The sequence below is a fragment of the Diceros bicornis genome, chromosome 21, assembly GCF_020826845.1.
Source record: "Diceros bicornis minor isolate mBicDic1 chromosome 21, mDicBic1.mat.cur, whole genome shotgun sequence".
Taxonomy (NCBI): Eukaryota; Metazoa; Chordata; class Mammalia; order Perissodactyla; family Rhinocerotidae; genus Diceros; species Diceros bicornis.
In genome coordinates this window covers 47037696-47064978 of record NC_080760.1, presented here as the reverse complement: position 1 = coordinate 47064978, position 27283 = coordinate 47037696, and the positions used below count along the sequence as shown (strand labels likewise).

Below are 27283 nucleotides of genomic sequence, written 5' to 3'. Positions count from 1 at the left end.
CCAGGAGCAGCTCTAGGCATCTGGGACACACCAGAGAACATGCAGACTAAGTTCTCCACCCTTTTGGGGCTTCTAGTCAAGCTAGGGGGACTGATGATACATGACAAATCTTTGTAATATAGAACGTTCGGGGGCACAAACAAGGGCAGCAGGAAAGGGAAGGAGGCCGGGGGTGCTGGCTGGTGAGGGTTGAGATGGTAAATTGGATCATCAGGGTGGGCCTCAGGCCTCGTGGAGGAACGCTGAGCCAAGACTGGGGGAAGGGGAGGGTTAGGGTGTGGGCAGCTGGGTGAGGAGCAGCAAGGAGGCCGGTGTGGCCGTGCGTGGAGGAGGGCAGAGGAGCCGGGGGTGAGGCAGAGGGACCGGGGGCTGAGCGGCTGGCGTGGCCTCCCCCCACTTCTTGCTTCGGGAGGGGCCAGGAGAAGGCCTCCTCCATGGCGGTTTGCAGATGCCGCCTGCCAGAGGTGGGGGTCCGCGTGGGGGAGACGCAGAGCAGGCCATCTGCCAGGTGTCCTCGAGTTGGCAGCTGCAGCTCTGCGGGGCCCCGGGAAGGAGCCCACTAGCCTCTGCTTCTTACCGGCTCCCTCTCCTGTCACATTGACGCCACGATGCTGCATCAAACCCCAGGGTGATCCTCAGAGCTCTCCACACACCCGCACCGCCCTCTCTTCTCAGGGAAATCGCCCACCCAGCAGCCCCTCCTGGATGCCTTCCTCTTCTTGGACAAGGGACCCCCTTCCCCTCTGGGCTGAGGCCTCACTACCCAGTGCTCTGGAACCCTCCTCTCCACTTCTTCCGTGACGACACTGAATCCTCCCCTCTCTCTGTCCACGACTCCTGTCCCACCGAAAGCAAAATGCCCGTCTGGGGGTCTCCACCAAGGAGGGACTGGGTCTGTCTGCCCACCTCTGCGTTCCCAGCTTGGAGTGGACACTCAGTCAGCACGTCCATTTACCCCTCACCCCACAGCCATCTGGCTCCTCCCTTCCCCCATCCGGGCTCCCCTCACTGAGGTCACTGATGGCCCCTGGTGACCCACCCAGCCAACTCTCACACAGCTCACCGTGCTCATCCCAGCATCATTCCCCCTCAACTCAGTGATACATCTCATCCTCTTTTCCCTAAACTGCTCTGTCTCAGGCTCATTTCTGGAACCCCCTCCTGCTGTCCTGTCCACTGATGCTCTCTTGCCCCCCAGGTGCCATCCCTGCCCCCTTCTCTTCCCTTTCCGCCCACGCCCAGTGTGAGGTGGTCCCACTTCCTCCCTTTGCTTCCACAACAATCTATAAGTTAACAATTCCTGAATCTCTCCCCAGCCCGAACCTTGAGCCTGCATCTCCAAATACGTCATATCCAAATACCAACATGTACGTGATTTAATTTCATCATCTACACGTGTTCTTCCTGGCCTCCAGAACCTTCTTCCCCTCCTATTTTTCCACCTTCAGTGACTAAGACCAGCACCCAGTCACCTGATTAAAAAAGAGGATGTTCCCTGACTCCTCCTCCTTCCCCATCTTCCCCAACATTCTATCGTTCCCCATTCCTGTTGATTCCCCTCCTGAGCACTCTTAACCCATGCCTCCTGTCCACTTCTGTGCCAGTTCCCGCCCACATCCTCTCCTGCCCATCCTGGGGCAGAAGCTCTGATGCTGTTCTGTGGGGGTGCAGATGGGGGGAGGAGGGCTTTGTGCACAGAAGGTCCTTAATGAATTTTTGTACACTGGTTATTCTCGAAGTTATGCAAAATGGTTGTGACATCACAGATCCGAGAGGAAGAGCCCCAGGGTGGAATCTCCAAAGGAAAAACAGGCAGCCTATAGAGTTCACCTGACTCTTGCAAGTCTATATGGATGGACGAATGAATGAATGAATGCCCCCAGAATTCTCTAGAGCTCTGAGGTAGATGGAGACAAATATGCACTTGTTTATTCAATGGGCATAAATTAAAGACCTACTGTTGGCCAGCGACCGAGGATTGAAAATGAACATGGCACAGATCTTGCTGTGGAACAGGGCCTGGTAAAGTCGGAGAGGCAACGTGTCAGAGAACAAGGTGCCCGTGAAAGCTGGTTGAGGGCGTGCCTCCAGTGGAGATGGCGGTGCCGCGGAAAGAGGGAGGGTTTCAGAAGCACAGTGACCACTTCCTCACCCTCAGTCTCCCCTCGGCCTCCTCTGATCAGCCTTCCCTTCCCCTCACTCACTGAAAGGGCCCTTATCAAGGTCTCCTGGGACCTACATCCTGTCAGGTCCAGTGGCCTGGTTTCTGCCCCCATCTCGTACCACTTTCAATGACATTCAACACTTGACCTCTGCTTTCTTTTAGAAACACTTTATTTTCTTAGCTTTGGTGACATCAAATTTTCCCTTTTTTTTTTTTTTCCACATCTCTATTTACAGCTCTGATCTCTCTCCTGAACTCCCAACCCATATGCCCAACTGCCAATCCAAGATACATCCCACATCTGGTCATTTCTTGCTGTTGTCATAAGTATAACCCTAATTTAACTTACCAGCTTGCTCCCTGGACCTCACAATACAGAACAATCTGGTCTCTACTTCCTTTGTTACCTCTCCATAGTTAATTTTCCAAAGAGCTGCCAGATGCTCTTTTTAAAAAAGATAAATCCATATAATCACTCTTCCTAGCTTAAAACATTCCTGCCAGTGCAAGTAGAATCAAATCACTTTTCTGATGGCCTACGAGATCTCATCTAACACATCCAACTGCCTGTCCTCCCACTCCCTCCCTGATCCACTGGGTTTCTCAGCACTCTGGACTTCCACGTTCCCCAAACAAGCCCTACCTCAGGACCTTTGCACTGCCTCTTCACTCAGCTCTCCCCATACCTGGCCCATTCTCATCCTTCAGATCTCAGTCCAGAAGTCACCTCTCTGACCTCCCCGCTAAAGTACTTCCCTCATTGCATCACTTCCTTTCCCGCTACTGTTTTAATTTTTTTCAGAATACGTTTCAAGATCTGAAATTCTTAATTTATTTGCTTACACATCATTGTCTGTGTCCTCTTCCTAGAACATGAACTACACGAGTCAGGAGCTTTATTTGTTTGGGTTACAGCTTTCCCCAGAGCCTAGAGGAGAGCCCCTTAGTAAACACGTGCTGGATGCACATGTGAATTAGCACATGGTGGCTCCCGCGTCTACCGCTTAGTGTGGGTGTTAAGGGACGAGGGGCCGACTTCTCCACCAGGCTCAGCAGGCCCAGGGCCCATCATAATTTTAGGGGCCCACGAAAATACTTTCCTTCTACTTTCTTTTAAAATCAGAAGAAAATAAATAAATAATAATGAATATATAATAATGATTCCAGCCTGGCTTACATTCATCTTCAACCAATGCTATAAATAGTAAATACAATTGAGTAAAGAGGAAATATAATTACTGCATTTACCAATGCAATCAATAGTAAATATATTTATTTATTTATTCTATTGAGGTCACATTGGCTTATAACATTATATAAATTTCAGATGTTCAGATAAATTTATATTTCGATTTCTGTGTAGAGTAGACCATGTTCACCACCCAAAGACTCATTACCATCCCTATTTTGGGGGGACAAGTCAACCCCGCTGTTCCCCAGCTTTCTCCATGCTGAGAATGATAATCCCACCTGCAGGGCCATGGGGACGATTAGACGATTAGAGGAGGTGACGTGTGGAAGCGTAGACTCTGAGGACCCAGCGGTTACAGCACTGATATGAGGGGTACAGTGTGCTGGGCAGCCCGGAGCCAGGGGACCTGACCAGGTTCCCCTGGTGTTAGGAGCTTTGCTTGGAAGTCCTTTCATAACCCTGCAGGAGACAGGCCCGGCGGGTCTCCTGTGCCCATTTGAAGAATAAAGAAATTGCAGCACAGATGGTTCAGTAACTTGCCTAAATTGTGTGGCTGAAGCTAGGAATTGAGACCCACTTTTCTGATTCCAGGTAGTGGGCTCTCCACAGGGTTCCCCCATGCCAGGAGTCCAGACCCTAACACCCACCCACCCTGAGTGCTGGAGATATGGTGCAGCAGCGTCTCTTTTCAGGAAATCGTGCACACTCGCTGGGACTCCTGCACGCTCCTCTGCTATAATCTGTCACCAAAGGCTCGCTTTTCCCGTGCTGGGGCTCGTGCCAGAAACCCGGGCCGCCAGGTGCTGCTTTCCAACTCTCAGACAGGCTGCCCACCCCCTACTCCCCGCAGGGCCCCCACTCCACCTGCTCCCGGATGAGGCCAATTCCTGGCCAAGTTCAGGGGCACCACGGCAGCGCGCTGTTCCTGGTTTTTCTCGCCTTCCTTGGAGATGCTTGTGCTTGGAGGGGAAGGCAGAACCTTGCATCTTGGAACAGATCTGCTCTTGATCATGCAAATTAATGCCCGGCTAATGTAGGCAGACTGTCAATTTCACCAGTTACAACGAGAGAGAGAGAAAAGGGGAAAAAAAATCCCCACCGCGGCGACCGATGAAGAATTTCAACAGCAAGCTGCTACTTCAGAAAATAAGATCATTCTCCGTGCACGGAGCCTTTCCAGGCATCTCAGGCGTCCCTGATGCTCCACGGGTAGGTTGTCAACTTTGCTGGTGTCATTAGGACCCCTTGGGTGGGCCGTAGCTGGCCTGGGGTGGTAGTGGGGTGAGGGTCTTCACACGGTCTGATGGAAGCCCTACCCACCCACGCTCTTTGGTCTGTGGGAATTTGGCGGGTCTCTGCTGAAGTGATGGGTGAGTCCAGGGAGCTGCCCCTCCTGTGACTTCCTCTGGGAAGCTACGTGTGTGTTTGTGGGTTGGGCACCAGATGGTACTGATGCAGGGGTGGCATGAGGAGAAAGCATATGTGTGTGTCTGCCACGATTTGGAAAGTTGGTCTCAGGTCAGGTGAGATGATTCAGTGATTGTAATTCCTTTGTATTCCTGCTTTCTCTGGATAATTCTCTGGATCAGGGAAAATAGCTTTGGACGCTAACCATAATAGTACAGTTAAAGAATTAAGTGGAAAAGCTAATATTTATTGAGCACATACTATTTGCCAGACGCTGGTGCATATCTGAATCCTCTCAACATCTGAATGAGGATGTTTACTAATAATAACCTGATTATACAGATGGGGAAACTGAGGCTCAGGCTCTGGGGAATTAAAATGCTCTTGATTACAATCCAAGGACACTCTCCCTGCTCTGTTGACAGATGGCTGGGGGGATGGAGTCCTGGTCAGTTTCTCCATCCTGTGTCAGCTGGCAGTGCCACTGTGGGGTCCAGTGACCCCTCTCCCTCAACTGTCTGCTGAGTCCTGCAGTGGGATGTCCATCTCTCCACATAGCGTGTAGCAAACTGTACTTGAGTTATTTACTTTTGCTCATTTTCTATCTCCTTACCTGACTGTGAGCTCCTTGAGGGCAGGAATTTAATTTGTATTTATACCCCAAACACCTAGCATGGCATCTGGCACACAGTAAGTGACCTCGTTAATGGTTGCATGACTAGACAAACAGGTCTTGGTGTTAGAAAAACATGCCTGACGCCCTGATCTAGGTGGATGTGATGGTTTTCTGCAATTGATCTGTCCTGCTTCTCAGACAGACAAGGCAGGAGGGGTTGAGCTGCTATGGAAGGACAGAAGATTCAGGAGAAGGAATCACAGGGATTGAGGCCCTCGGGAATGTGCCATCCTGGGGTTCTCCTCAACGAAGGGTGGTTGGACCCAGGTGCTATGGAGCCTTCTGGGGGGAAATGGAGGAACCCACAAACCCAATTCTGAACACAGGTACAAGCAGACTGAGGCAAGGGATGGAAATCTGGAGGGTACGCACGAGCACGAGGCTTTGAAATAAAAGAGAGACTTCAATACTGTGTCTAGAGGCAGCTGGTAGTCGAGTTTCCACTTGTGTGTCCACTCATTGCAGTTCTGTGATGGGCAGAACTCTGAGGATTCCTCTGGGTGAAGATCACATCTGGTAGGGCACGTAGTGCTAGTGCATTTACCATTTGTGCTCTAGAGTTTCACAAACATGCGGTTGTGGGCAAAGCATTTGGAGCCAGAGGACCTGCAGTGGAAACTGGCTTTGCAAATGACCAGTTTGATGACCTGGGGACAATCATTAAACCTCTGGAAGCCTGTTTCTTCCTCACTTAATGGTGTTAAATGCTAGTTTATGGGTGCCTACCTCCCAGTGTTGTGGTCGAGATAAAGTAAGAGTGTGTGGGGGGGACTGCAAAGCCCTTTGCACATAGCGGCCCTTATTCTAGCTGTGTTCATTTACGTGTGAGCACCCAGCACACTCGGTGGTGGACAGTAAGCTCTCGGAGGGAAGGCCGGGCTTTTCCCAGAGTGCTGTAACAGAAAGAGGATGCCTTTGGAGTCAGGCAGACCTGGATTTGAATCTGCCTTTTCTCTGAACTGATTTCCCATCTGAAAATAGTGATAATTTCTGCTTGTTTGGGGTTTGAGTTGTTTGGGGGTGAATTTTTCCACTGACGACTCCTAGGTTAGATCCTGGCACATAAGTGGCTGTCCATAATTTGTTTCTTTCAATCTAATAAAGATTCATTGAGCACTTACTGTGTACCAGGCACTTCTCTAGGCACCAGAGATAAAACAGAAAGCAACATCGATAAAGTCTCATTGCTCATGGGGCTTACATTCTAGTTGAGGATGAAATACAATAGACAACCTGTCGAGGGGTATAAGTGCTGAGGATAGGGAGCAGGATAAAGAGGGAGGGAGTTCTGGGGAATATGGCTACCCTTTCCATCAGAGTGGTCAAACATGTCCTCTCTGAAGAAGCAGACTTTGAAGGAAGTGAGGCAGTGAGCTACGTGGGGAAGAACATTCTAGAAGAGGAAACAGCAAATGCCAAGACCCTAAGGTGAGAGTGTGCTCAGCATATCTGAGGAACATCAAAGGGACCAGTTGTACTGAAGCACACAGTAAGCAATGGGGGGAGGGTGGCAAGAGGTGAGATCAGAGAGCAACCAGGGACCAGGTCAGGTAGTGGTCATTGTAAGGACTGTGGCTTCTCCTCTGTGTGAGCTGAGGCCACTGGAGAGCTTTGAGAAGAGGAGTGGTATGATCTGACATATCGTAAAGGGATGGCTCTGGCCACACTGGTTCTCCTAGATCACAGTGGGCAAAGGCAGAAGCAGGGAGATAGTTGGGGGCCATTATAAAAATCCTGGAGAAAGATGATAGTCTGGATCAGGGAGATGGCAGAAGAGGTGGGGAGAGGTGGTTGGATTCTGGATACATTTTGAAGATAAGAGCCAACTGGATTTGCTGATAGAAAGCTGGTCAGATGGGAGAGAGCCGAGTCCAGAATGACTGTTCGTTTGGAGGCTGAGCATGCAGAAGCATGAGCTGCTGTTCCTTGAGATGGTGAGGACAGCAGGAGAACATGCTGGTGGGGGGTGGAGCACAGCTGGAATCAGCAGTTCATTTTGGATGTGTTAAGGGCGAGAAGCTATGACACATGTAAGTGAAGAAGTCAAATAGAGCTTGGGCTAAACCAGACTAGAGTTCAAGGCCAAAGTCCGAGCAGAAGGTGGAAAGTCGGGTTGCAGGTACACATCTGGGAGATGTCAGCATGTAATGGCATTGAAAGTGTGGAGCTGGCTTCACATCCACCTGTGACTGTATCCTTCTTCCTCTCAATTCTCCACGTCAGTCAGCACCTAGAGGGGTTCCTGGCAGGACACCAGCTTACAAGAACTACTCACTGGCTGTACTAGGGCATGTTCACAAGAGAATGAGCAGAGAAGAGAAGTAAGAAGGGAAAGGTCCAACAAGAATAAATGTGCTCGGCTGGCCCCATGGCTTAGCGGTTAAGTGCACGTGCTCCGCTACTGGCGGCCCAGGTTCGGATCCCGGGTGCACACCGATGCACCGCTTCTCCGGCCATGCTGAGGCCGCGTCCCACATACAGCAACTAGAAGGATGTGCAGCTATGACATACAACTATCTACTGCGGCTTTGGGGGAAAAAAAAAGGAGGAGGATTGGCAATAGATGTTAGCTCAGAGCCAGTCTTCCTCAGCAAAAAGAGGAGGATTAGCATGGATGTTAGCTCAGGGCTGATCTTCCTCACCAAAAAAAAAAAAAGAATAAATGTGCTGAGGGAGCACTGCCCGGGATAACAGCTGTGGAACAAGGCGGGGCACTGCTCCGCCATGCCCTTCCAGCAGTTTCCCTATTCTGGTGCTCAGACTTGAGGGCACGCTTTCCCTGCCGTGTCCTGGTGTGGGCTGTGAGCTCCTGTTGGTGGACATCATCATTCTTTGCAAGTGGACTAAGGAAATGTCTCCTTGAAAGCCTCTGAGGGAAACTCAACGAGAGGAGTAGAAATGCATTGGTGAAGAGGGATCCAGGCTTCTGGCTGGAGGGGCTCAGAAATTCAGGATAGAGTTGAGAAACTCTCAAAGATGCTGCTGGGAGAGGACCGGGACAGACCAAGGCAGCCACATGACCAGGCAACCCTCTTACAACGGGCTGGCATAATCAGAAAATATAAACTCAGGCTGCCCTCTGGTCAACCACAGCCCCAAATCCGCCAATAAGAGACCCCCTCCCCCAGCCCCGTGGGTGGCTTTTCCACTGCGGATGGGAGGGGTATGGGAACTAGCTGCCAGGGCCGGCCTCCTCCCACCCGTCCAGGATGACCCCCAGGCTCCCGGGAGTATAAAAGTATCTCTTCCTCTCTCTCTATAGTAGGAGACGGCTGGGATGAATTTTCAGCATGTGGTCCAAAGAATCAGAGCTGTGAGGATATAGTGTGTTCTACACAAAGATTCCCATATCCTCCCCCACAGGGCTGTGTTAAATGAGGTGCTGCATGGGAAAGGGTCCAGGGCCGATGGCCATTTCTTTCCATTATGCCCATGCTCTAGGGCATTGTCCCCAGCGTGGAGCACGCAGAGGGTACAGCACAAATATAAGAACATTCGTTTCTTTCTCATCCTTTAATTTTTTTTTTGATTTTATGAATCTTTTATACCAATTCATCATATTAGTACAGGAGTACACATGCATATAATTTATACTTAATGACTATACTATCTATTTTTTAACTGATGAGGGACTTGATCAAGAGTAATTTGAAGACCCACTATTTTGGAGAAGAAAAGCTCAGGGCTAGTGGTGGAGAGTGGCACCTTTTCAGCGCTTCCTGAGTATTAGTCTGGTTCAATAATCAAGTTACAGCCCCTTGAGGTGAGGGCTGTGTTACACAATGGTGCTCAGCAGAAAAACGTAGAGATGGATCAAAGGCAAAAGTTCTTCCTCCATGACCGTGAGTCAACTGGATGGAAGCTAATAGTGACGCAGCTCTGCTCTACCCACTCCTCCAACACACACACACACACACACACACACACACACACAACACAACACTCTTTCTCTACATATATACACACAGACATATACAAATACGTGTTATATATAACATGTATATATGTGTATGTAGTAATATTAAATTCCTGATACTCTTTTTCACATTGCCACACCTCCTGAGATAGTCCATGTTAATTGCTTGTTGTGTATCTTTCCACACCATTATCCTTTCACATAGAAACATAGAAAATTATATACATTTACACATTTATAGATATGTACAGGTTGGTTGTTCTTTAAAATATGAATGCTACTTAATTTCACACTCTTCCTCATTCTTATTTTTTGTTTTCCATTTAACGACATATCACAGGCATCCCTTAAGCCAGTGGAGATGTATCTAGCTCTTTCTTTTCATCATCTGCATAATATTTAATAGTTTGGGTGTATCTTAATTGAGTCAACCATTTCCCCGCTAATGGACATTTGAGTTGCTGCCAATGTTTTGCCATAATGATTGATGCTGTGATGAATACCCTCATGTATATATCACGTCAAAGTGGTGCTGTCAGTGCTGTAAGATAGATTCCCCTAAGTGAGAGATATTACCCAAGGGAATAGAATAATCCAAGGGAATGCAGAGTCCCATGAGGTTGCGTGAATGATTTTTTTTTTTAATTCCAGTTATGCTGCCTTATATTCAATAGAGCAAGACAGAGCCCTGTATTGAGTGTTTGCGTCCTCTCACTGTGTTTCATGCACTGGGGCCACCATCCCAGGTTTGACAATGTAAAGGGCCTGTCAAGAGCTGCCTGACAAGGAGGGGTGGGCAGGCCAGAGGAGAGTGCTTGGCTTCTTCCAGGGGGAGCCGCATCCTAGTGAGGGCCGATGGCGTCTGGTCAGAGCAGGAAGCGTGTGTTCAGGCAGATAAAAGACCTCACAATTTCCTCCCGCTTTGCCGTATCTCCAAAAAGCCATACAAAGCTGCTTTTCCAGGTGCGTGGTACACGCTTTCCTGGGTAAGAAAACCAGCTGGAAGCCTAGTGTTTGGGTTTCCCTGCCAGGACTGGGAGATGGTGCCCCTTCACCCACCTGCCTTGCCTTCTTCCCATTCTCAGTGGGACAAGCATCCTTCATGGCGCAGGGGTATCCACGGCCTAGAACCCTGAAGTTACAGAGCTCCTTGGTCAGCCTCTGCTCTCTATTTCCCATGGTGATTCATCTACAGATGTAATTTGTGGATGTGGATGTGTCTGTGTTGCTCACAATTCTGCAAGTGTCTCATTACTGAACCCCACCCCCCATCACCATCTCCCCAACTCCTTATAGAGCCTTTGCACATAGTAGTTTTTCAATGATTGTTTTGTAAACAAGCAAGTAGATGACTCTTGATCAAGGTCAGACTTTGAGGTCCAGAGCCACTGAGCACAGCCAAGTGGGGACCTGGGAGGCCTCCTCCCTGCCTACCTTCACGGCCTTTGCTCTGTTGATGAGCCCGTCATCCTGAGAACTCCCGATGAGCAGATCGATCTTCGCCCATGGAAACCTCTGCAGCGCCCTGGCTGGAGCCTCTCGGAGGTACTGCCCGTCAACCACAGGACCCCAGTAGTGGAAAGGGCCACTCACGGCCAGGAGCTGCATTGGGTGCAATGGGATGCCATTATGTGTATGGATTTTATCTTTCTTTTTATTAATGGCTCTAGAATAATCAGTTTCATTGCTTCACTTAATCAGGTCTTAACCATAATGAACACTGATGCTGGTTATCCATCTGGGGGTCTATTGGGAAATCAGAGTAAAGTGACCAGAATAAGCCAGAGGGACACCAGGCAGCAATGCCAGGGGCTGGAAGGCGAGTGTCGCTCTGAGCAATGGTTGGTCCCCAAGGGAGCTTCCTACAGCCTCTCTGCTGAGGTGACAACAGATCCTCGGGGAGCAATGGGTAAGACTGAGCCTGTAGGTGCGTGAATAAGGCAGGAGCAGACGTTAATCGAGGAGGGAGTGGTGGCCAAAGGCAGGATCGGGCAGGGAAATTCATCAGCTTTAGCCACTCTCCAATGAGCCCACATTTGGGGGAGCTGAGGACCAGAGCCGCTCCAGGTCTGTGAGTCCCGGCTCACTGCTGGGGATCAAGCCATTGGCTCAGATGACAACAGTTCTTTCTGCTACTGTCCCCTTCATTGACGTCAGGGCCAGCCAGAGACTGTGGGCTATGAACAGGATCTTTGCAGGCTAGGAAAGAGAGCACACAGCTGTCCTGTCTAAGCATGCATGGTGGCCAAAATCCATTGCAGTCATGACCATAACGCTCAATACATGTGGCTGTGACCTGACAGAGTGCCACCACAGTCCTGGCATGGGCAAGACCCTTTACCAACATCACTTCACTTTATCCCCCTACTCCATAAGGCCCACATCACTATTCGCATTTTACGGATAAAAGGCAATGTAGAGAGATCTGTCAACCTCAGTACCTATGCTTGGTCCATTACATACAGGGCCCATGCACAGCTCTGGGGGTCAGGGAGTGTGCATTCTGGCTCTAGCTGGTCATCAGCCCACAGTGTGGCCTTGGCTGGCTCATGTCTCCCTTCTAGGCCTGGTTTTCCATTTGTAAAAGGTCAGAGAATGCAAGTGCCCACCTTGGTCTGGGCATCATTGAGGACGTTGGCAGGCTTCTGGCGGAGGCAGGATACCATTTCTTGGATGGACGAGGTGGAGCAGCCGACCTCCTCTGCCAAAGCAGCTGCCTGCTGCTGAGCCCTCTCCTGGCTGATGACAGCGGCGGGGGAGAGCGCGGAGCCGCCCTGGCAGAGAAAGCAGAGTCAGGGCAGATAGTCTAGATCATCACCTACCCCCTGCTCAGCCCAGAGACCTCGGGGCCACATCAGGGCTCTGCATCCTTCCTCCAAGCTTGGGGGTCCCAGGACCCTCCCCCAGGATGCCCATAGGCATTTGGGAGGTCAGGACTGGTCAATATCATATCAACGTGCTGGGGGATCTTGAACAAGTGTCTCCCTAGGCCTCAGTTTCCTCACCTGTGTCCAGAGGGCACTGGACGGAGTGATCATCAGTCTTGGCTACGAACTAAAGTTGTATATTGAGGCAAAGGGCTGATGGCGGTTGAACAGGGACAAGGATTAGAACTATCCTCTGGGAAGAGAACTCTGCAAAAGGTGGACCCACATCCCTCTGCCATCTCCTGGGGGCTCCTTAACTAGCAAGATTTCCTGGCTCAATTAAGATAGAGTCAGACTTTAAAATAGATGCCCACCTAGAAGGTGATGGAAACACAGTCATTGTGAAAGTAAATCATTCCAGCAGAGTCAAAATAGGTCTCCGTTAAAATGCTGGGAGCATTTCCTCCCTAAGAATGTAGGTGGTGGGACCTGGGTTCCAGGAGGCCACTCTCTGGGCCTGGGTGGTTGGTGGAATTGGGTCATCTGCCCAGGGTGGAAGAGGTGAGCTGAGAAGGGTGTTGGGTAGAATCCCAGGGTCCTTCTCTGGGCTCGCCCCCACCTCCAGGTCCGACTCCTGCTGCCCACTGTGGAATCAGGGGTCACACGGGTTGATTTGGATGATTAACTCAAGAGCTTCTCCCATTTGATGCTCACAACAGCTACGTACATTAGCTGCTGGGATTGGCCTCACTTTACAAATAGGAAAATAAAGAAATAGGGAAACCAGGTACTTGGCCAAAGCCAAAAGTCTGGGAAGGGGCCAAGCCCGCCTGCGGACTCAGGTAGCTGGGCTCCTGTCTGTTGTGCTCCAGACCCTGGGTGGAGAGCGAGAGGTTCTAGGCCCATGGCCAACTTCTTTAACAAGGGGCAGCTGGGCTGGAGAGGAGTGTTTACCACCCGCCTACGACCACCCACCAGGTACTCACTCTCCAGGAACTTTGCTTTGTCTCACGTAACCTCCAAACAATAATAGGAGGTAGGTACAACTGCCATCCCCATTTTGCAGACAAGCAAACTAAGGCTCCAGGAGGAAAGGAAAATTCTCATTTATCAAGTATTGAACACGTATGAGGAACTAGGAGCTTGGCAACACCAAACAATAATATTGATAGTTAATATTTATTGAATATTTGCTAAGTTTTGGGCGTAGTTATAATTCGTCTCCACAACCCTGAGAGGTAAATGTTACTTACCCCCTTATCTTGGAGAGGAGGGAATTAAGGCACAGAAAGGTTCAGTATCCTGCCTAGCATCACACAGCTGGTGAATGGCAGAGCCAGGACTCCAGTCCATAAGCCCACCTCTGGGCCATGTGTTCCACCCCCACATCATGCTGTGTGTTACTATATTCAGAACAAGATGGTGCATCCTTGAGCTGAACTACACCTTCTTCCTCCAGTGTAAAGAGACCGCTGATCTGGCTGACTCCATGGAATATGTTTCCATTCTAGACTCTACTCTGAGCTAAAAATATCAGAAACTAAAAATGCCGGAAACGCAGAGCTCAGTTTCCTCATACAGGAAATGGGTATACGAGAGGGTGCCGCTCTCACTGGGTCTTTGAGAGTTTGGTTGAAGTAATGCAGAGGAAAGCATTCTGGAAACTGTAGAGTGAGGTGCCCATGCTCACCTGAGTCATTGGTGCTGTTACTCATTGTGTAAAAGGGACAACAGATAACTGCCCAGAGGGGAGGGGACCCATCCTCCTGAAGGCCCAGCTGGATGTATATCCTAGAGTAAGGGGGCGCATTCCAGCCCTGCCCCTGGAAGATTCCAGTGGTCTTTGTGCTTCAGAGTCTGGGCTGAAGGGTCATGGGCCAACACAGGTGCTGCAATGAGAATGGGCCGTCCTGCAGGATGGACTGAGAGCTCAGGGCAGCTCTGGGTGGAGCAGATACCCCAAGGGATGGGAGAGGGCCCAGCACCCAGGACTGGTCCTGGACCCTCCACAAGGAGGGTCAAGGCTCCAAATCTCAGACGCTAAATGCAGTCAGAGCAGCTAAATGCAGCCCCCAGATCTGGTTTCCAACTCCAATGATGACTTCACAAGTTACCCAACACCTTTTCCTCCTGGGTAATATGGACACAGTAGTATCAACTCCATGTGGTTCCTCTGGCAGTGAGATGCCTGAGAATCACGAGAGCTAATCTCGATGGGGTGTTCTCCATGTGCCAGGCACGATGGAGCGTTTTCTGTGTGGCCTCAGCATTTTACGGATATTAGTTTAAGCCTCACAAGCATCCCATGAGGCAGATGATATTATGATCCCATTTTATGGATGGAGGAGTTAAGGCACAGGGAGGTGGTGACTTGCCCAAGATCACAGGGCCAGTTGGAGGCAGAACCAGGATCTGAACATGGGAGTCCAGGCTCCAAGGCCAAGCCTTTGGTCACTAGGAGGGCAACCTTCCTATACACCCGGTAGGTTCTTGATGAAAGGTGGCAATACTATTATCACTATTATCCCTGTTTAGTTATCTAAACCAAGGTGGGACCTTGTGTCTAGACTCAGAGGTGAGGCTGGATAGTTGGAAGCTAAGCCGAGGGAGAGGAAAGCATGCAGGGTGTGGATCCTGACAGCTGCCACGTGTCCTGGTGCCTGGCAGCCCTTTCCAAGAGCTCCGAGATGCTCAGAGCAGAGCCGGCTGCCTGGTCTACGGACTCGGGACAGGGATGGGCGGGCTACATTGGTTTTCTGCCCTCAACCCATTTAGATAAATAAGCTCAGAGTCTCCGGCGATCCGCTGGGTTTGCTGCAAGACACACAAAGCAATGAGAGTAAAATAGCCAGCCAGCCCAGGGCCGGGAATTCAGCGAGGCTGACGAAGGACAAGGGTCAAGATAATTTAGCCCTAGTGTGGGGTTCCCGTGCCTGCAGGTTTATCTTTCCAATGATGAGGGGGACAGCTTTTCTGAGAAGCACTGGATATACTTTGTCTTAAGCTACAACACACACACACACACACACAACACTTGCTCAAGGTCTTCAGGGTCAAAGCCCCGTGTTCTAAATGGCAAATTGAGCAGGCAAACTGCAGGATGCTGAGGCGGGCCGCTGAGCTGGCTTTGCCCACAGGTGGGCTGTGAGGACATGTGGATTTCAGGATGGGGCTCTCTAATGTTTTCAACATCATCATCTGCTATAAAAAGCCAGAGTTGCTGATATGGCGAGGAAGTGGTTAGAGGCGTGGGTTACACTGATATTGCAAGAGAACTTTCCTCTCTCTTAAAGTATTTTGTTTTAATCGATCTTTCTGAAGGAAACCTTTTTCTTTATGGAAAATCAGTGGTTAGAGAAGCCAACGGCCTGCTCCGCCCTCAATTTAAAGCACTTGATTGGAGATTAAGAATGGGGGGATGGAGGAGGGAGTGCTGCGCAGTTATGCAAAATGTGGGGGCTTTGGGGGCAGAACCATGTACGCTGCCCGTCCCTGTCTTGAGTCTGTAGACCAGGCTGCCAGCCCTGTCTGAACCTGGCAGAAGGACTGGGTTCAAACCCCAGCTGTCACTTTCTCGTGAAGTGACCTTGGAAAGTCCTTGACACCAGGGGCCTCGATTTCCTCATCTGTGAATGGGAATGAGAAACCACACCTGTGTGACAAACACACAGGTCATCGTAAGGAGGCCCAGGGGAAGATGGTGGGCGTCCTCTGCACGGTGGGTGGTGTGGTTCGTATTGCTGTTAGCGTCCTGGGGGCTCAGGAGACAGCAGGGTGTCTTCAGCCTGCCCCGTCACGCCAGCAGTCCCTCAGCCCTGGGCCTGGGCTTTATCTAAATCTGACCTAGCTATTAAATGGCTATGAGTTTCCGCTGGTTGTTTTTTTAAACTTTAAAAATAGTACAGGGCAAAACCACAATTGCTTACCACTGCTTTTTCTCCCTGGAGCCTCTGAACTGTGTGGGGTGCCTTGACCTCAGTCAGCCACTATGGTCACCTCAGAGCCTATCCAAGCACACATATAGACACACACAGTCACAGACAGAAAGACACACTCACAATATGGTCACACACAGAGGCACTCACACAAACACACACAGAAATACACACTCACATACAGAAACATACACACAAAGGCACAGTCGCAGTACAGACACACACAAACATACACTCACACAAAGACATCCACACAGTCACACACACTCAGAAAAACCCAGACAGACACACTCACACACTGACACACCCACATGGATGACACACACACACACACACACACACACACACATACATACACACCAGCCTTTCTTGAAATGGACACCTCAGTGAACCACTCACAGGCCCTCCACAAAGGAGCTGCTGACCAGAAAAGCAACAAGGAGGGGCTAGTTTCTGTGACAATCGTGGCCGTCCCAGGCGGGCCTGGGGCCCTTTCTTGGGGCGATCAGTGAGTCCGGGGAGGTGGCTCTGGGAGGAAAGGGGGCCCTCCAGGAGGTGCCTGCTCCTTCTCCTCTCCTTCCTAGCGTCCCTCACACCCCTCTGCACCTCCCTCGCCAGGGGATTCCTCCTCTGTGAGGGGGACAGTGAGTTTATCTCATGGGGAGAGAGGGGATGGTGGGAAGCTCGGCACCTGCCTAGGGCACCGTGTGGAATCCAGGAGTTAATTCATGCAGAGGCCTGGCAGCAGAGCCCTGCACAGACATAATAGATGCAATAATGATGGCAATAATTAACATCTAAATAGCACTCGAGGAGGGCTGTGCTTATAAATGCTCATTTATACCCCAGAAGACCCTACGAGGTGGGTACCAGTATCATCTCAACTTTACAGGTGAGGAAACTCAGGGCAGACACTGGGCCAGTTGCCCCGAGTCTCCTAGCTGGGCAGGGACAGAACCGGGATTTGAGCCCAGGCTGTTGGCACCTTAGCTCCCTGTTCTAACCACTGGGGTCCTCAGTCCCTTTCTGTCCCTGTGTGAATGGGAAGCCAAAGCAAAGTGAAAAGATCACGGGTCCGGGCAGACCAGGGTTTCCATCCCAGCTCTGCCCGTGGCCATCTTGCCAACTCTCTTCATCATTCCGAGCTTCCAGTTCCTGATCTGTAAAATGGGGATAGTACGGTGAATGTTCACAGAGCTCATCTGCAGATTAACCGAGATAATGGAGGTAAACTCCCTAACACGTAATTAGCACTCAATAAAGTTAGTTGTAATTAGCATTAATGAATATTGTTATCCGTGTGTTTAACGCCTACTATTTGACTTATTATCAGGGCCTAAAAGGTCACTTAATTACAAACAAGGCTGACAGGTAGCAAGTCCCTTGCAGTCTCTGTCTTGGAGGCCTGCCCAGGCTCACTTCCATGTGTCTCTACCAGCAAAGTCCATGCGGAGCTGGCACTCCTGCATCTCCACGGTAACACACACTGGCCAAGGGGCTTTCTTGCCCGCTCTCCTGATTCAGTTCTTGCCACAAGCGGTGAGGTTCGGATTAGGTAAGAAGGACTCTCTCTTTTTAGGGAAGAATTCTCTGCCACGTAGAACCTGCATCCAGGTGTTACGACTCCAAACCCAGTTCTTCTCTCTGTGATTTCTCATTGGGAGAAATCAGCTGTGTGACCCCAAACCCTGAGCAGACCATTGGGCCTCTAGAAACTTAGTCATCTCTAGCTGCTTCACTGACTGGACTGAAATCAATTACCACGTATTACCTGAGAGTTATCAACCCAGTGTTTATTTTAAGGATGAGTAGGAAGCTCTGCACCCAACTCTAGCAAAGTTTTATTTTATTCCAGGCAAAGGGAGTCGCAAAGAAACATAAATCCCAAGCCTGAGTGAGGTGGATGCTTTCAGAAAACACAAACTATACCCAGCAGGACGCACATACCAGTGGCCTCAAGGCGAGGCTCCTATCATCAGGGTCAAGAGAGAGCCAGGAATTCTCATGCTTTGAGAATCAGAGGAGGGAGAGATTTCTGAGCATGAGGGTGACCCGGAGGAAGCTGCACAGAAGAGGTAGGACTTGAGGGGACTTTGTTGGGAGGAAACGATTAGAGAAAAGGAAAGACGGTAAGAGGCCACTCGTGGGGGAAGGGGCAGGGATGGCAGGTGGGTTCAGGGGTCTGATTACCCAAAGGAGCTGTAGAGGACAGGAGATGGTTCCAAGTAGCCCAGCGTCCCCAGAACGGGGCCCACAACTCAGAAGAACATGTATTGAATGAGCGAGCCAGTGACTGTGTGAGTGAGGTCATGAATGGGTGGATGGAGGGATGGATGGATGGAGGGATGGATGGATAGATGGACTGATTAATTCTCCTGAGTGAAGAGAGGCATTTGCGTAGATAGGTAGTGAGGAATAAAGTTGAGAAGACTTTCAATCCAGCCTAGGCAAGAGATACAATTTAGAGGGTAGTAAACCCTTGGATACAGGACAGCTATCCTTCCGGCAATGGGAAGTCAGTAAAGGCTTTGAGCAGGGTGTTACAGGAAGTACTTTAGGGATGTCACTGAGTCATTCGTCTTTGCATCCTCGGTGCTGAAAATGGTGCATGGCGCTCAGTAGGCTCTCAGTAAATGATGAGCATGGAAGCCTCCTGAAGATGAACTTCTGATGGCAGAGGTTGGGATGGTTATTCCTTCACCCCGGAGCCTAGCACAGAGCTTGGTGCCTTCACTAAATATTGGTTGAGCAGAATGGAGCTGAAATGAATGGCTGGATGGTAGATTGACCAGCTGAGTGGGGATGAACAGGAGAGGACAGAGGCTGAAGTAGGCAGCCCAGCAGAGGCTTGTACGGTCTGAGGAGAAAGGGACGCAGCATGAAGCAGGTGTTAGTTCCACGGCCCTGCACTGACTCCTCTCCCAGGAATGGGCCCAAACCTGGAAGGTTGCCCCCAGAATATTGTAGACTAGCTGAATTGGGGGACACTATTGAGCAGTCAAGACAGCGCAGAGAGAACTCCAGAAACTAAAGCAGAGAGGCTTTTTTAAAAACTGCCGTACATCCAAGTGAGTATTAGTATTCTCTTTAATGTTTTCTGCACTAAGAAATCATCTTCTTAATCTCTAAATTTTACTCTAATTTGTAGCACTTCAGTTTTGGCAAAACGTCAGTCAAAGGGATGATAACTAACACAACTTTCATCTTGAAACCTGAGTCTTAGGGCATAAGAGCACACTTCTCCCTCCTTCCTCCTAGGAGTCAGCAGTTCCTGGTTACGCTTGGTGAAAGCCCAGGGCATTCAGAGGAGGAAAACAAATGCATAGCTAGCCCCTGCTACTGTCCTCTGAATGTCAGCGGAGGCATGGCTCTTGCCCAGAAGGGTGTGAATACCAGGTCCTGGTGCGAATCCTGGCCTAGGAGAGCACGAGAAAGGGAGGCCTCGAAGCAGCTCAGAGAATGTCCTCCTCCTTTTAAGGAGCTGTGTGCGCGTACAGAAGCTGCACCTCTGTGAGCTGCAGTCCGCTTGGCAATAAAGCACCTACCTCACCCACTTGTTGCCAGGGGCACGTGAAATACGCCGCGTGAGGAAGTCAGCGCGGGGCCCCGTGTGGGACAGATGCTCCCCGGCTTCTATTGTTCCCATTACTCTTTTTTTTTTTTTTGAGGAAGATCAGCCCTGAGCTAACATCCATGCTAATCCTCCTCTTTTTGCTGAGGAAGACCGGCTCTGAGCTAACATCTATTGCCAATCCTCCTCCTTTTTTTTCCCCCTGAAGCCCCAGTAGATAGTTGTATGTCATAGCTGCACATCCTTCTAGTTGCTGTATGTGGGACGCAGTCTCAGCATGGCCGGAGAAGTGGTGCGTCGGTGCGCGCCTGGGATCCGAACCCGGGCCGCCAGTAGCAGAGTGCGCGCACTTAACCGCTAAGTCACGGGGCTGGCCCTGCTTCCATTACTCTTGGTTCGATCGGTACCACCAGGAGGACAACTGCAGGCCAGCACTTCATAGACTAATTCTGCACTGTATTCTCTTTAAAACTCTGAAAACCACTTCCAGGGTAGAAAAGTGGAGTCGCTCTTCATAAATCATGGCTGGTTGCAGGAGCCCAAAGTTGGGGGGAAGGCAAGCAGCCTGGTCTCTCTGTGGCTCAAGGAACGGAGCGGAGGGCAAGGCTTCACATCTGCGTGCTGCCTCCTCGCCGTGGGTATCTGCTGAGCCCTGCTGAGCTCCTCGACCTCTCTCGCTTCCATCGTTCCAGCTTTAAATTACAGAACTTTTACGGGGAAGTAGAAGAGAATTAAACATTTAGAAAGCGCCATTCAAGAGCCAGGTCATTCATGCACATTTTCTCATGTGATCCCCACGTGAGAAATATGAGAATAATATGAGAAACAAGAGAGTAATACGTACCACCCCGTACGTATTATTATCCCCACTTTACAGGGGGAGAAACTGAAGCTCAGAGTGGGGAAGTGATTTGCTCAAAGTCTTGAGAGTGGAAGTAGCAGAGCCAGGATTATAAAGCTTGCTGTTGCCCTTGCAGTCTACTACCTGCCCCCAGAAACGAAGCACATCTCAGACCCTTAGTTTCCACCCCACTTGTGAGTGGCTGGAGGATGGTGACTCATAAACAAGATCTTCGCAAGGGTGGTCAGACAGCGAGAGGAAAAGGAGAGAGAATCTCTCCCATGGAGGAGTGCCACGTGGAGAGCAGTCTCCCACTGTGGCTCAAAAAGATACGTTGTTATGTCCTTGTTATGTCTGCAGCCTGGAGAAGCCACACTGAGACAAAACAGAATCACCCTGAGTCACTCTGGTAGGCATTTACAACTGAACCACATTCTGCTTTATGTAGAGCTCTCGCTTATAGTGTCTATTCAGATACCCACAACCACTCTATGATGTAGGAAGAACTGATATTATTTAAGAAGAATCTACACTACTTATTTAATCATTCTTTTGTACATTCCCCACTTCATTCCAAAAAGAATTTGGGGTCTACTCAGGAAAGAGTGTCAAAGAAGTTTAGTAACCTGCTAGTGCCAGGTGAAAGAGGTTAAGAATCCAGATTTTCTGACTCCAAGATGCTGTGGCTTTCCCATGATGCCATGCTGCCTCGATTGATGGCAGAGGCCATGTGACACTCACGGGTATCCTGTCCCCCCTCATCCTCTCCCTCATCGCCTATCCCTCCGCTAGGTTCTTTGATAATCCCACTTGATCAATTCCCAAAGTCACCTATTAACTCCAGGTGAGGAAATGATGGGTGAATTTTATCAGCCTTTTATACTTTTCAGAATATTCTAACTTTTCTCCAATGAATTTATATTAAATTTGTAATTAAAAAAAGCTTAAATTACATTTAAAAGGTCAATTCTTTTGATCAACTTCTTCAAAAAAGAAAATTAAAATTACACATAATCCTTCCACTCAAGGAGCACTGCTGTCAAATACTGTAGGCCCCCAGTATGTCTCTTCCATTTGTGTGTGTGTGTGCATGTATATATATTTATATTTATATACAGTCATAACATCACATAATAAGATATTGGTCATCTACAGACTACATATATGACGGTGGTCCCATAAGATTAGTACCATAGAGCCTAGGTGTGCAGTAGGCTATGCCATCTAGGTTTGTGTAAGTACACTCTATGATGTTCGCACAACGAAATCGCCTAATGGCGCATTTCTCAGAACATATCCCCATCATTAAGTAACGCATGACTGTATTTATATGTAGGAAATAAGTAAGATCATATCAATTTTGAACCTGTCTTTTTCACCTAACAGTCCATTGTGAATATCTTTCTGTGTTGTTACCTATTCATTTACGAGACTGTTTCTAATGCCAGCATGCAATAGGGTATCTAGTCTGTTAGAGAATCATAGAGAGGTGAGGAAAACCTGCAGGCCCTGGAGGAGACATACTTGGCTGCAAATCCCAGCTCTGACTTGCAGCTGTTGGATTTGGACTCTTCGTCAGTAAGGAGTATAACGACACCGATAGCTTCCCCACAGGATTGTTGTAGAGAAAAAGTGAGGTGATTTTCATATAACAGTCTGGTGCCTTACAAACTATAAGTATGCAGTAAGTGATAGCCATTATTGTTTCTAGTTTTATGGTGCTTTAGACAACAGTGCAGTGTACATCTTTATAGCTAAATCTACTCACATATCTATGACGATTTCCTTACACAAAGAAATTACTGGGTCAAAGGTATACATTTCTTTTTCTGAGAGATTAAAATGTATTGAATGAGCTGTTTACATAACATCTTAATGGTTTACCATTAAATAGACACCATGTGAAATTTGTTATTAAAGGAAAATATCTTTATATTATATAGGTATGATGAACATTTAGATAGTATTTTAAAGCTATGTTTCTTGGCCTTGATAGCCTTTTAAAGAACTGTTTTATTGAGATATAACTCACATATCATATAGTTCACTCATTTAAAGCACACAATTCAATGGTTTTTAGTTATATTCACAGAGTCTGGCAACCATCACCATAATCTAATCTGAGAACATTTTTATCATCCTACGTAGAAACTCTGTCCCTGTTAGCAGTCATTCTCCATTCCCCACCCTCACTCCCAGCCCCAGACAACCACTAATCTACTTTCTCTGTACATAGATTTGCCTATTCTGAACATTCCGTATAAACAGAATCATATAATATGTGGCCTTTGTGTCTGACTCCTTTCACTTCATCCATGTGATAACATGTATCAGTACTTCATTCTTTTTTATTGTGAATAATATTCTATTTTATAGGTATACCATATTTGTTTATTTATTCATCGGCTGATGGACATCGGGGTTTTTCCCCTTTTTGGTGATTATAAATCATGCTGCTATGAACATTCACGTTCAATTTTTTTGTGTGGACAATGTTTTCATTTCTCTTGGTTATATACCTGAGAGTGGAATTGCTGGGTCTTATGGTAACTCTAACCTTCTGAGAAGCTGATAAAATGTTTTCTAAAGCAGCTGATCCATTTTATATTCCTATAAGCAATGTATGAATGTTCCAATTTCTCCACATCCTCACCAAGGATGTGACTTATCGTCTCTTTTATTATTATTATTATTATTATTATTATTATTATTATTATTATTATTGCCATCCTAGTGGATGTGAAGTGGTATCTCCTGGATTTGATTTGCATTTCCCTAATGTTGAATGATGTTGAGCATCTTTTCATGTGCTTATGCGCCATTTGTATATCTTCTTTGGAGAAATATGTATTCAGATCCTTTGCACACTTTTAAATTGGGTTGTCTTTTGGTTATCGAGTTGTAAGTGTTCTTTATATATTCTGGATACAAGCTCCTATATGATTTGCAACCATTTTCTCCCATTCTGTGGGTTTCTTCACCTTCTTGATGGTATCTTTTGCAGCACAAAGTTTGTAATTTTGAGGAAATCCAATATTCTTCGCTGCTTATGCTTTTTGGAGTCATATCTAAGAAACTATTGTTTAACCCAAGGTCCAGGAGTGCCACCTTGCATTCTAAGTATACATTTTTTAAACCTTTCTGTACAATGTGCTGCCAAACTGCCCTACAGGAAGCTTGTACATTAGTGTGTTTTTATTTGCAAACATAAATCACCCACCGACTGTGTCTGCACATGGAGGAAAGAGAAGGAAGGTACCGGCAGGTGGTGGGCACCTGGTACGTGCTCTAAGCACTTGATATACTTGTTCTCAATTTGTGCTCGTTAAACCTCTGACCCAGGGCGTGATGACTGCACCCCTTTTATTAAAGAGTGACAGAGGCTCAGAGAGGATAAATGACCTGCCCCACATCACCCAGTGCTTGGGAGTTGGATTCAGGCTGTTTGTCTCCAAAACCACCGCACCACCCACCCTCCATATGCCAAAGGGAACGGGGACAGAGGTGATTATCTACACTCAACCCTCCTTCTCTGGACATTTTGGCACACATTGCTCTCCACGTGACTTAGCTACATCACTGCCCCCTTTACCTGTGGCGGGCAATGTGGAGGCCTTGCCCAGCATTCGTCAGGGGGAACTCTCCAAGGCGGAACCTCCCAGGACTTCTTCGCTTGGAAAATGGAGAGGAGCTGGGCCTTGGCTCTGCCCCTTAAGAACGGAGCTTTCTCTCCTGCCATGTTTTTCCTCCAGGTTCTTGCAGACTTGACAAAATGCCTTTTTCCATCTGTCACAAACATTACATCTAATTGCCTCAGTCCCCTCTGGCTGTCAGAAACCATTTAAATGCTCGGCACTTGAAAAGGACTGATTTCCCAGGCAAAGGTAGCACCCTTTAAAAGTGACACCTGAGTGATGGCCGAGACAATGACTGCCCCCTTATTTCACAGGGAACTTAAAATGCAGGCTCCCAAGTCTTTCCCTCCATTCTCAACGAGCAATTCATACATACACATTGGGCATATGTTGCCTTTTAAAAATAATTTCATAATTATAACTTGTAAAAGAGCCTAGATGTTTCTTTCCAGTCATTTATTCCTGCAGCATTGTTTCAGGCACGAGATGGCCCAGAATAATGACTAGTGCAGCTCAAAGTATAGAGGGAGAAGTTAAGTCTTGGTCTTTGAGGATGACAGTCTGGGGTTGAACTGTGGCTTTGCCACCTTCTTATTGTTGGCTTTGAACAAATGAGTTACCTCTTTAAGCCTCGGTTCCCTCAGCTGTAACGTGCCCGCCTCACCTACTTGTTGCAAAGGGCACATGAAATACACCGTGTGAGGAACTCAGCACGGGGCCTGGTGCGGGGCAGATGCCCCACTGGCTTCTATTGCTTCTAGTACACTTAGTTCTATTGGTACTACCAGGAGGACAACAGCATGCTGGCACTCCATGGACTGATTCTACGTTGCCGTTCTCTTAAAAACTTTGAAAACAACTTCCAGTGAAGAAAAGCAGAAAGAACATGAATTTAGAAATCAGAAAGACTTGTGTTTGAATCTCTGCTCTGTCACTCAGTGACCTTGTCATTTTGGGCAAATCAATTAACTTCACCGAGTCCATTACATAAAGGTGGGATCTTAGACCTCTTAGGTTTGTTGTGCGGACTGGTGAGACTAATATATAGATGAGGCACTGGTGGCAGTGCCGGGGGCTAACCAGCCCTTGACCAGAGCTGTATTCTGGTATCTAATTTCAAGGTGGAAAGATGGAGGCAGAGAGAGGTGAGGGGCACCACAGGTACCCTCAGCCAGGAGGGAGGGAGCCAGCCCAGAAGTGAAGCCTTGCGACTCTGCACCACAGGAGAGACCGAGCCCCCTGTGTTCCCTGCAAATTTTGACTCCTGCAGTCAGCCATAGTGTATGAAGAACTACCCTAAGAAACATGCGCGTCTAGAAGACCGAAGAACCCAGCAGAGACTTCTAGAAGTGAGAAAGCCATGTCCTGATTATTTTTTTCCTCCAGTCTCCTCTGCACTGCCTCCCTCTCTCTATTTTCCCTCCCTCCTTCCTCCCCTCAGTAAATGCAGTGACCAGCTCCCGCCCAGCAGAAAGGACTCACCTTGCCTGCCCTAGAGAAGCACAGTATGTGCAGAAGTTCCGAGACTCTGGTGGGTATGGATGGGCTCGAGAGTGCAGAGGGGGAGCTGGCTGACTCCTGTGCCCAAGGGCATCAGGGTGGCCTCTCAGAGGACAGTACTACAAGGAGGTGTGACCTGGGCCATGTGGACATGACCAGTGGTGACTTCGTGCCAAGAGTGGGAGCAGAGCAGAGAGGAGGGGCGCTGCCCGGCCCTGATTTGACGTCCTTGGAGGGGTCATCTGAGGAGGGGGCACCTTGGCAAGAGGCTGGACTGGGAGGCAGGGTACCAGCCTAGGCGGCCCTTCCTGTGTGCCGTGTCACAAGGCATGAGTGAGGGAGCCGCCCGGGGAGTTTGGTCAAAGGGGGCTAGAGTGAACTTCTCGGCTTGGAACCCTGCTGCCGGCCACAGCAGCGGGGAGGAGGGGCTGGAGGGAGGGCCTGCACCGGAAGTGGACCGGCCAGGGCTCCCACCTGAAGTCTGGGCCGGAGCGGGCACGTTGGACACGCTCTTTGGGGCTCCTCTCCGCACAACCAGTTTAACTGAAATCCTGGCCCTGGCCTGTCCTGGTGTCTGTGTCTTCGGGCCCGAGCCTCACGCCCCAACCCTGGCGCACTTGGCCTTGTGTGTTCAGATGGGCTCAGCGTTTTCCATCGCAGCGCCCACTTCCTTGTCTTGTACGAGCTCCAGCTGGGCGTGAGGTCTGAGCCCAGCCCCCGCCCTGTAACAAGAACAGCCCTGACAGCCCCTGGGCCTACAATTCAAGCAGACCCTCTCCCCAAACTTTCCCGTGTGGACACATTCTCCGGGGACTCCCACATCTCCAGGAACGAAATAGGTACACTAATGAATCCCTGCCCCAGCTTAGCTCCTGGAATCCATTTCACATCATTTCCAACACCATCCCCTCAAATTTGTCAGGTGAAAACACGTATACATTATTACACAGTGTAGAAAAAATAGACAGACCATGGGCTCTGGGATTAGCGAAATCTTGGTGAATCCTGTGCTGACAACTTGGTAAGTGGTTTTACTCTCCAGGTCTCTGTTTCCCCATCTGTAAAATGGGTGTATAATGATTTCTCAAGATGTGGCACCCAGGGCATCAGCCCAGGTTCAAGTCCAGCATCCTCTCTACCCGCTGTGCATTCTTAGGAAAGCTATTTAAATTCCCTGTGCCTCAGTTTCCTCAAATGTAAAATAAGGATAAGAATATTGACTGCATTCGCTTGTTGAGATGAATTGATAAGACAATGTAAAGTGCTTACATGTGTTATGTTTCTAATAAATAGCAGCAGTCATTAAAATAATAGATATTTCAAAGAGTTCTCGTGAAAATTAAATGAACTAACAGATTTGAAAAATACTTTATAACCCGTAAAGCTCTACACAGATGTCAGTTATTATTATCTATAATATTATTGCTACTCAAACTAAAAACAATAATGAAACATTCTCCAGTCTAAAAGAGGGTTTTGGGGTTGAAATTTTGTTTTGGCCAAAGATGTTTTAAGCAACTGAGCGTGTCTGTCTTCCTGTGTCCCTCCTTGGCGGCCCCATACTGCTGGGTGTAATTAG

At 48.7% G+C, this 27283-nt stretch overlaps 1 protein-coding gene across 1 annotated transcript in view; it reads right to left on the bottom strand.

The window, feature by feature from the left end:
- The window catches only part of TG (thyroglobulin), a 256521-nt gene that overhangs the window by 27013 nt on the left and 202225 nt on the right, over positions 1–27283 (bottom strand). The window contains exons 42-43 of the mRNA XM_058564964.1: positions 11965–12129; positions 10790–10957 (exon numbers count right to left, since the gene is read on the bottom strand). Coding sequence (XP_058420947.1) covers positions 10790–10957; positions 11965–12129 — 333 coding nt within the window. The remainder of the gene's footprint in view (positions 1–10789; positions 10958–11964; positions 12130–27283) is intronic.